Source organism: Eurypyga helias, unplaced genomic scaffold, assembly GCF_000690775.1.
Source record: "Eurypyga helias isolate BGI_N326 unplaced genomic scaffold, ASM69077v1 scaffold10960, whole genome shotgun sequence".
NCBI classification, from domain to species: domain Eukaryota; kingdom Metazoa; phylum Chordata; class Aves; order Eurypygiformes; family Eurypygidae; genus Eurypyga; species Eurypyga helias.
This window is the reverse complement of record NW_010227632.1, coordinates 3,715-14,679: the sequence shown is the minus strand read 5'-3', so window position 1 is coordinate 14,679 and position 10,965 is coordinate 3,715. Positions and strand designations below refer to the sequence as shown.

The window sequence follows — 10,965 nt, the reverse complement described above, 5'->3', positions numbered from 1 at the left end:
GGCAGGAGGCCATGCCACTGGCAGCCATAACTTTGTCCGCCTTTCCAAGCTACGCTGTCTCCCATAAGGTGAAGTTCAGATTCTTTACCCTGGTGATGCCAGTGACAGACAGTACTGCTGCAGGGCGGTTTGAGGTAAAGCGTCAGCGCAGTGACATCACCACCTGTGCCTTGTTCCCCACGTGGATGGCCTGTATTTGCCAGTGGATGGGGGGGTGTCCCAGGGTCTGTCTGAAAGTGAAAGCGTGCATTAATAAAGCCTTTTATCTCTCATCTCACTTCTCATGCATATTGCAAAGAGGTTCCTTTAAGGAGTGATATCCACAACAACATCTAGGATATGTATCAGTGACAGGAAAATCTTGAATTAGTTCAACTGCTGTGGTTGAAAAATTGTCCTATACGGAATACAGCAAGTCTTCCATATGTGGGACTTGGAGTGTATTTTGGTTGCTGTTACTACAGGTGCATTTGATCACTCAGTTCTCTTCCAAACAAATGGGTCTGAAGTACAGTGTCTGTTCTTCATGTCACCGCTCTCTTGTCCTCAGGCGATTAGGCGTACCTGAGCCAATGGACTGAATGTCCAGAACAGCCTTCCTGTGGATTCCTCAAGGCAAGAGTGACGGAATGGATTGGCTAGTGGCGTGCAGAAACCTGTGTAACGTGTATCCAGACTCATGAGGAATATTTTTAATGAAGTTTTATAATTACATGCCAAACTGCCAGCTTTGGGTTTAATTGGTGCCTTTGTGGCACTCACTTTTCTGAGTAGACAAAATACTACTTTTGTTTTACACCTCAGACTTACCTTTGTAGCTTGGCACTGTTATAAAATGAGCTCGTTGATTAAAGTTTCACTCATCACTAGAACAGATTATACTCTAGTCTACATTCTGTGTTAAGAGAACACAGCAGAAAGCAAAGTAATTTCGTTTTCTTTGTTTTATGAGTAACAGCGTTTTACTAGACCTTATCGTATGTTAACCCTATGTTACCGCATTTAACTGTTTTGATAAAATGAAAGAGACAATATCATCCCAGTGAGGTCCAGCTGTCCCTGGAAAATGAAAACAAGTCTGTAATCACTTTTGTGTGATTTTAAAATTTCTTCTTAAAGGAAATCTAAATTTTTACATAAACTCACTCTATCTTTGTACAGTTGGGGAAAATGGAAATTAGCCTGCTTTCATCCATGTTTACTTTACTGTCAATTTTTTCATTGTGTAAGATTTTCTTAAAGCCTAGCAGCTGAATATCCTATGAGGATGACAGCTACAGTAATTTTCTGTTTATAAATATTCATGATTTGAAAGCTATAGCATTAATCACATTCATTTACATATCCATCTGAACACACAAGTAAACTGCAAACTTTGTGGACACTTACTTAATAACATAAAGGGGCCATTTCCTTCACAAAGAATTTGATTTTTAACATCCAGTGACATATTCATTAAGATTAATGTCTGAATGATTGAATTTTGATGAGAACTCTGTGGAGCTTAGAAGAAAAAGAATAACCTTAAAACAGCTAAAAGGAAGCAGGTGCACTAAACTAGGAGAAAATTTTTGTGGAATGAAGAACCAGTACTGTTTCTATGCCTTTTTGGGGTAGTATTGTTGCATGTGGCTTTCATTTACATGAATCTAAAGAGAGATCTCTGTAATTTAGAATTTGGTTTTGTGGCTATTTTGTTTTAATTGTGATTCTTTTTTTGGATGAGGAAAATTTAGTGGTTTGGGACTAGCGAGGACATTCTTTGGATTTGTTGTTTCCATTTGCTGGTAAAGAATATGTTTGCTTTATGCCTTTTTTTTTTTTTTATACTGGTTCACATGTGCAATTTATAATTCTGGTGCTACCCAGAGTTTCTCTTTTCTTCTCGTTAAGCTATATTATTGGGGGGAGGAAAATGCCTTGTGGAAGGAAATGGTGGTAGCTGTATCTTTTTCTCTGTGGAAAAGCCGTATAAAATACAGTTCATGGTTTTTTACAGTAACGATTCCATCTTAATCCCATCGCTTTTGTCCTGCATTGTGTACCTACCGTGTACCATTATGCAATAAAGGCAGGTTTTTGCACATGCGGTGCAGTATGGGCCAGAGTAGCTCACACTGCGGGACATGCCCTCTTCCTGTGGATGTTCCACTTTGCAGACCTTCAGTGGGCTCCGAGTGCCAGAGTACTTGGCATTCTTACATCCCTTGCTTCAGTGAGCTCTGGAGAGTGAGTAACCTAGTTAGGTAGCTGTGGTGAGTTAGCTGTGAAAGTGCAAGTGATGGTCTGTGTGGAGAATTCATAATGTGCACCCGAGCCAAGCCTCCTCTAGCTGCCTGGGGTCTGTGTGTGTCCCAGCTCCGCTGTCAGGAGCGCACCTGCTAATGGTGCAGGGGGCTTTTAAGAAAAACAGCTTTGTGTTTGGGAGATGGGCTTTAGTATCTGCTTTAATACAGAATTTCACGCTGATGTAACCTAGGCAAGTTATACTGCATAATATAAATTCTTCTCTAATGCCCTTTTTATGTTTGGAAGAAAATTTGGCCCATCTTGCATACTTTACAGTGCAAGTTTTTGAACACTTAACATCTTGTTTATCAGTTACCTTGTTTCTCATAATGATTTCATAATACGATTATGAGTCTCTGCAAGTATTTTCTGTGCGGACTTATATTTATTTAGACCACAAATGCATTTATAGTAGCGTATGTGATTGAAGTGAGTGAGGTCATCATTGTGTCTGTAACTTATCAACTGCCTGAAAAAGTCTGGTGGAATACTGACTTTTTGCTTGACATGAAATACCATCTTTATGCTATGTATTAATGTATATGTAATCTTAATGTATATCCCCTGCTGATAGATCCTGTCTGTGACCTAGTGAATTCGTTTTGAGATACTGAATTTTATTTGAGCCAAACGAGGGTTCCATGCCTTACAAATTCAAAGGCAACAAAATGGAAAGTAACAAAGTTCATCGGAATTTCTGTCTACTTTTTTGTGACTGTAGTTGTTTCAGTTACACTAGGAAGAATATTTTCTGAGAGGAGTATTGGAAAAATGTGCTTCATTCATTGGGCGTAATGGAAGTTATATAATAATTTTTTAATTTTTTTCTCCTTAACATAAAGCTACCAATTTTTACGAGTTCTTTCTGTCACTTTATAAAAACCAGTTCACAGAAATCTTTGTTTTCCCATGCAGATTTCCAAGCTGCTTTTTTTTCTTTTCCTCACACAGCAATCTTTTGGAGAGTTAGGCAGGCCTATCTGGCTCCAGGTAGCTGAGTCAGCTTACAGGTTCACTTTGGGCTCAATTGCTGGAGGTAAGTAATATTTCTGACTTCTGTTTTCAAGCTTGGGCTAGTTTACCGCTGTCTTGCCAGACTGCTTGGTCTCATCTGAGGTGCATTTCTTGTTTATACACATGAAGCGTTGTAGGGTGGCACCATTTTCAGTTGTGCCATTCCCTTTCTTCTCCTATCACTTCTGTTCTAGTATCCCTCCATGGTCCACTGAAACTCTACTTCAGTAACAGATTTCCTTACTGGCAATTCATGCTAGTTTTCTTTGTTCAGCGCAACTTGGTTTATGTAATAATGTAATTTCCCTTGAGACTTTTTCCTAGACTTTCAGTGTCGTCTTTTCTTATTTCCAACACATCAGAAATAAATGTGTGTAAATAAATGCTGTAGAAAATAATCATAAAAATTACATACTACACCAACAGTGATGTTGCAGAAATAATACTTTAGATGCTTTCTTACAGCTGTTGGTGCTACTGCGGTATATCCCATAGACCTGGTGAAAACTCGTATGCAGAATCAGCGCACCTCTGGTTCAGTCGTGGGAGAGCTGATGTATAAAAACAGCTTTGACTGCTTTAAAAAGGTTTTGCGTTTTGAAGGCTTTTTTGGTCTTTACAGAGGTAAGTGAATAAAAAATATACATATATCAAGTTGGGGATTTTCTTCTTTCCTTCCTTTTTTTTTTTAATACCTCAACAGCTAATTTCTTATGGGAAAACCAGGAAGATTGATATCATATACGATTTTGCTACTGTTTCATAGAGTTCAGTATTCATCTTCCCTTGAATACTGTTCATCATAAACAAATGCTGACAAACTGGGCATTTTTGTTATTACTGATTTGCTCCTTGCTGCTTAGGTTGTTTAAAGTCCTAATTTCTGGGATATGGGTGCTGTGGTAGATATTGTAATCTCACAAATTGAGGATTTTAACTTTTGGCTGGGGGCGAACGTAAGGAGCAGATTAGCATTTGAGGAATAAAAAGACATTTTACTGCAAATATTTTTTTGTTAAGAGACAGAAGACACTCATTTTGAAACACACCTGTTAAACTGGATGCCAGATCTTACGCCTCATACTTTTGCAAGTAGTGGGACTTGGTTTATGATTTTATTCTGTGAGCAAGAAAACACATCCTGCTGTTGTATCACCCTGCTCTATTTTACTTTAAAATATCGACAGTGGAACTCGTAACAGTTGCAATTAAAAAAATACCCATTAAGAATTCAAAGCAACTTTTCATCAGTTTTATCAGACTGAAAGCTGTCTTATCTCTTGTTCTGCCTTAGGAGAGGGTTCTGAAAGGGTTTTTATCACATCAGTCAGGTGACTTACATGGGGGGTACATGCTAGCCAGTCCTCTGAAATTAGTGTTTAGTTGAATTCTCCATTTTTAATTGTAATTGCACATAATGAAGTGCACAGTTTCCGTAAGGGTCAGTAAGGTATTAACTGGTGCACTTCTTTTTTTAGTTGGAGCAAAGTCACTCACTTCTGCGATGGTCGCAGCCCTTTTTTCTGCTCTGTAATGTGTTCTGTCTGCAAAGACACCAGACAGTGTCTTCAAGGACAGTGTCTGAGAAGTGTTTGCATGTGAGCGTCTGTGGATTCTAGCTAAAGACTTTGTGGTAATCTTGCAGGATTTTGCTGTGCAAGTGAGTAGAGGAACCTTTCTCAAACACTTTGCAGTCAAGGAGGAGTCCACTGATGAGTTAAAGCAGTGCTTTGTTCTTGAGAAAAAATGTCTTGTTTGAAAGATTGTCAGCTTGTTAAACTTCTTAATAGTCAGTTTAATAACTCTTTATGATAGTTTAGCATAAGAAGTTCAGGCAGTTGATTTGAAAATGTTACACCTAATGGTCAGCATGTTACTGAGATCTTGGACTCATAGACTTGGGTGGTCTGTGGAACTAAATTAAACTAAATGACAAAAACATTTATGGAGTTGACTGTGGGCCTCTTACTGTGTTCTTGTGTTCCTGAACGGGATTATGCCAATTGTATTGTTATGGTACAATGTCTACCATTCTACCAAGTCTACCACAGTTTAAAAAACAGATCTGAATGCATGCTGCAAAGCTCATATTGTTAAATAAAAACTTAAAATTTTTGGTCAAGAGAATTATGACACTTTTGGATCCTGGCATCCAACTTTGGAACTAATGAAGGAACTTCTAAGGTCACTCACTAGATGGTGCAGGGTCCCAGGTTCTCTGGCACTGAATGAGTGTGCCCTTTAAGCTCAGCTGCATAAAAGGAGGGGTGGGGTGGATTGTTTTGTCTGGTAGTTTTGGGGTTTAAAATGTAGGCACTTCTCGTGGTTTACCCTGGCAGGTAGCTAAATATCACACAGCTGTTTGCTCAATCCCCTTGCCCTGGGGAGAGACACGAAAAAAATGAAGTAAAATTAATGGGTTGAGATAAAGCCAGTTCCACAGGACAGGAAAGGAAGGGAAATAGTAATAACAACGCTAACGATAAAACAGCATACAAAACAAGTGATGCACAATGCAATTGCTCACCACCTGCTGACTGATGCCCAGCCAGTTCCCAAGCAGCGGCCCTGGCCGATTTTCCCCCTAGTTTAGATGCTGAACATGATGTCATGCGGTATGGGATATCCCTTTGGACAGTTTGGGTCAGCTGTTCTGGCTGTGTCCCCTCCCGGCGTCTTGTGTCCCTCCAGCGTCCTCGCTGGCACAGTGGTGTAAGAAGTTAAAAAGTCCTTAGTGTAAGCACTGCTCAGCAACAACTAAGACTTCGGTGTATTATCAACACTATTCTCATCCTAAATCCAAAACACAGCACTACACCAGCTACTAGGAAGAAAAATTAACTCTATCCCAGCTGAAACCAGGGCGGTACTGCAGAGCTGGATTCTCTTTTCATGGTAGATCAGAAATTCAGGCTGGGAGGGCAGAATTTCTTTTTCTTCTTGTCAACCTTTCTTTGTATTTAATAACTACCTTTCCTCAGCATAGCGAGTCTGTAAATCTCACAGAAAGTACTATGTTGGAAGAAAACACTACACTGCATATATTAACTGCTGCATTTTGTATTTAGGTACATTTGCTCTGAGCTTCCTTTCAAGGAATTAGTATAAAAGTTCTGCAGGCTGACTACTTCTGGGAATTTTGAACATTTTTTATGAATTTTTAGCTATTATTCTTTCCACTTACTGAATAGTGGAAAGCTGCACTGGTGTAGTTTTGTTGCTGCGTTTTTTTTTGTTAGTTAACTGGCAAACACTTTTGACAAATTGATATTCCATAACCATGGAATAACATTAGGAAGTGACCACTTCTAATATAAATAAGCCTTTTAAGTTTTAGAATCTACACGTACGCCAAAATGATGGTAGAGAAAATGGATTTAAAAATAACAGATGCTGTTATAATCGTGTACGTTAGGAAGTTAAGACTGCCATCTACTGATTTTTTTCTTAAACCTATTAGTTCCTAGAAAGGTGTATGTGCTTTTGTCAAATGGCTGTTCATTTTGATAGTAGCTATTTTCCAGGAGCAAGTGCCTTTTCAAAATCGGTTTCTGTCTGCTAATGCTTCCTCTTGGTGAGATAAAAAATACTTCATAGTAATAGGGTTTAAAGAAGTTCATGCTACCATGTGGGACTGAACAAGAGAAAATCCTTTATATCCTTAGTTGACCGGAGCCTTCAGAAAACTCAGGTTACTGAGTCAAGTAGAAGTGAGTTGATAATTTATCAGTCATGTGTGTATCTCACAATTACTCTCCTATTTTAGAAAGTAATTGCAAGCTTTACGGGAAAATGATACTAAGGGGCTAAAAAAGTCAAATGAACTCTTATGCAGTAGGCGTATCCAAGGTGCGTGTTCAGTCCTTCTCCTTTTTTTCCTCTGTACAGCAACATCATGAGGCTTGGCTTGGTTGCAGAAGGTAGAGCTGGTCAGCTTTTCATTACCATTTCCAACAGAAATCTTAATATAAAATCATACTGTTACGAATACGCAGTGCTCTAGCAGCATCCCATACATAAATGCCATCCACATCAAAGGATATCCCATGTGCAGAAGGGCATTTCTGTAGAGCTCTTACAAAGTACTAGTTCCTGTATTAGGAAGATAATGTTGCCTTATGATGTCTTTGTTTCTATAGGCTTGTTACCACAGCTGATAGGTGTTGCTCCAGAAAAGGCTATTAAGCTAACTGTACGTATCTTTTTTTTTTTTTTCCTGGCATCCTTTTGTTTGTTAACACGCACAGGATTTATTTCCTAAACTGTGTGAAAGATGACCACTTACAAGCACTCTAATACACATGGTTACAGATGTACTTGATATATATTAGTTAGGAGGAAAAATAACTTAAAATCGTGTGTAATCTATTCTATCTTTATTAGGTTAATGACTTTGTCAGAGACAAATTTACTAAGAAAGATGGTTCCATTCCATTCCCTGCAGAGGTCCTTGCTGGAGGCTGTGTAAGTATCCCTCCCCTATTCCTGGGAAAAATTGATTCTCAGTCATGAGGGGTGCAGTTGAAATGACGTTTAGTGGGTGTGCTCTGTTGATTTCAGCAGAACTGTTCTTTTTTTCTCCCAGTCACAAGAACTAAAAAAAGTACTTTTTCTGTTTGTAAAGCTTTGCATGCTCTGAGTTGATTTCCCTTGGAATTACGTGCTTGAACAACCTCTTTTGGCTCAGTTTCTCTTTCAGGTCCAGCAGTGGTTTTGCTCACAAAAGGCTAAAAGAGGGTGCCTTTGCTCCCTTTCCATACTTTTGCTTGCGTTGACGTTCATGGGTATTTTGGAAAAATACAGATACTCCTTGAGAATGGATCACAGAGAGCGTGTTTGCGTTTCCTTCAGGGGGCAGAGGGAAGCTAGAACAGTTTAAAAAGATCTATTGCCCGCTGAAGATTTTAAGAAGGAAAAGAAACACGCTCTTCAGCATGCTACATGGGAAATTTTTCGGTTCATGAAAATGTCTGAAGTTTGAACGATGTAGTGAATTTTCTGTTTAAATGCCTTCAGATGAAATGTAGCTACATTACTCCAGACACTAACCACATCCATCCTCTAAATACTGTTCAGAAACAAATTGGTGTTTTTGGTGAGGTTGAGGGCTTTAATTTAGTCCATCTATAAGCAATCTGTAAGTGGTTTGAGTTGATATTGATGATAGATTTCTTTTGGTTTTCCACATTGGCTAATTTCATTTGTGGGATCCCCCAACAGTTGTTAACCCTATAAAATGTTTAAGGCTTGAGTTAGGTTTCTTTTGTAGCAGAGAGCACTAATAACTTCCAGTTGAGTAGACTGACAGGCTGGTATAAAACCTCCTCAGCTTACAACAAAACCTGGGGCAGAAAGGTTGTTGACCTCTGCAAACTTTTTAATTCAAAGAAGCAGCCCTGGAGGGAGGCTGCTTATAGTTCTGCCTGATTGAATTTGGCAGCCTGGTACATGCTTGAGTCTTCACCTGTCAGTGTACAGAGTGTATTTTCTGAGAAACGTGAGAAAGCAGCGGTGATGTGTAGCTCGCAAAGGACTAACCTTTTTCTGGGAAGCTCAGTAACACAGAAAGCACATACAGGTCCCTCATAACAGAAATGAATGTAATTCATTAGTGGTTTTCTCTGTGTCATGGCTAAATACGTAAGTAAAATCAACCATCTGATAATCAGCTTTATGATTTTACATTCTTTTGTACTGAAATGTATAATATTAAATTCAGGCTTTTCCACTTCCCGGCAGGTACTCCCTGTTCAAAATTACTTTATTGTCTCACTGCAGTGAACGTGCAAAAATTGGAAGGAAACTTGATAAGCTTTGTCAGATAAGCTTTCAGAAATGTGGATGTTTCTGTGAAGCTGAGCAGATTTATAATCCGTCCCAACACAACCCTTTCTTCTAGCTGACTGTCCTAGCTGATACTCTCATCTCCCTTTTCAAGAGAAGTAGTTATCTCCTCTAGCTGACTGTCCTAGCTGATACTGTCATCTCCTTTTTCAAGAGAAGTAGTTATCTCCCCTAGTTTGGGAGATTTTAAATGAAGTTGGGCTTTGTAGGAGACGAGTTGGTCACAGTTTACCAACCTCAGGGATGTTCATTTCTTTGTAGCCTCATCTGGATCATCTGACATCTTACAGTTGATGACTTTTCTGTCTGTACTGCTGCTTCGTTCCATTGTAGCACTTTCACTTCTTCCTAAATACCGGAGTCTTTATTAGCAAGTCTATAAAGTGTATCCTGAAGGTAGTTGACTAAAGCAGCAGCAAGTTTAGGTTAGTCTTCCTCATCCTCAGTATCCTTTTAATCCTCGTTGTGACAGCTCTTTTCTCTACTAACTTGCCTGGAAGTACTGTTGGTCCTTGCCCTGTGGGTGTTCATGGCATACTGCTTTTCTATGAAATGTGAGACGTAACCAACACTTACACCCGAGTAAGTGGCACAGGTAAGCGTAGGCCGTTTCCATGTGCAGAGGCACGCGAGGCTTTCTGTTTGGGTGGTGCTGCCTTCTTCATGTTTCCCTTGTTCTATTCCTTCGCTCTCTGTTAGTGCACAACGATGAGTTACGGTGCTGAATTCCAAACGTGGCTTTCCCCTTATCGCAACATCAGCAGAAGCAGCATTGTGTATGTAGTTCTCTGAGATGTACTTCTTAGTGTCTCGGACCGTCACTTGCCTGTGCTCAGTGTTGAACATTATTCCTGATGAAGCAGAATGAAGTACTTCTTCATCATTTCTGCTATGGAACTGGTAGTGGACGAGCAAGGTGAGCAAGCCATATTTTCAGCTGTTCTACAGTTTCCAGCAGAGGCCTTCCTGATGTCTGCAGGCCCACTCTCTTGGAGCTGTACAGGAGCACCTGGTGTGTGCCATAGTCCTCAGCTGTGCAGAAAACAAATGCTTGTGAGGAAGCGGAGGCAGCTTGGGCAAGGCTCCAGCAGACCTGGCAAGTTCTCCTCCCTGAACGGCAGTGTCCTGGCAAAGCCTACATATGGTGTTGGAGTCTGCTGAGACCCACACACGAGGACAGGCGAAACCTTTGACACCAAGGCAGCAGTGATGAGGAGAACCTGCATAGGCTGTTGGGTATCCGCAGCTCTGGGCTGTCTGCAGGAAGTGCTACACCATCCTGCAAAGGGGCTGCCCACAGACATGCTTCCTCTAGGAACGCTAACTCTGAGAGACTGGCTCTCTTTGGCCGAAACCTTACTTCTCAGGGTCCAATTATTCTCAGCTCCTGTAGGGTTGTGGAATAAACTCCCTCTCCCAGTAGGCGGAAATGTCCTGAGCCATTCACAAAGCCGTCTGCTCACGCAGCGTCCTGTTTACACGGTTGTCTTTCCTTCCGCACCGCAGGGCAGGGACCTCCCGCAGGCCGCCTGTGCCCTGTGCTCCTTGAAACCTACCTGCTGGCCGCTGGGCAATGGAAGTGTCGTGGGGAGGGGCAGGACCGGCTCTCTCAGAGCCCAAATATTCCCAGCTGCTCCCAGGCTGTAGCTGTGTGTGAAACCTGCAGAAGGGCTGCATGGGGCAGCTCAGTTACAGCGGTCAGGTCATACCTGTCAGTGCAAGGGCTCTGGTCCCTGATGGATGAAACTGATATCCCATCTTCCTACCTTCTCCAGGGAATGCTGGGTCGTTAATCACCAGCAGCACCGTCCGCACTTG

General features: G+C 40.8%; 1 protein-coding gene across 1 annotated transcript in view; it reads left to right on the top strand.

Annotated features, from left to right (window-relative positions):
- Window positions 1-7,815, top strand: part of LOC104513497 (calcium-binding mitochondrial carrier protein Aralar1-like) — a 29,450-nt gene extending 21,635 nt beyond the window's left edge. Inside the window, exons 8-11 of the mRNA XM_010156874.1 lie at window positions 3,241-3,325; window positions 3,769-3,927; window positions 7,443-7,495; window positions 7,687-7,815. Of these exons, the coding sequence (XP_010155176.1) occupies window positions 3,241-3,325; window positions 3,769-3,927; window positions 7,443-7,495; window positions 7,687-7,815 (426 nt within the window). The remainder of the gene's footprint in view (window positions 1-3,240; window positions 3,326-3,768; window positions 3,928-7,442; window positions 7,496-7,686) is intronic.
- Window positions 7,816-10,965: the final 3,150 nt, after the last annotated feature.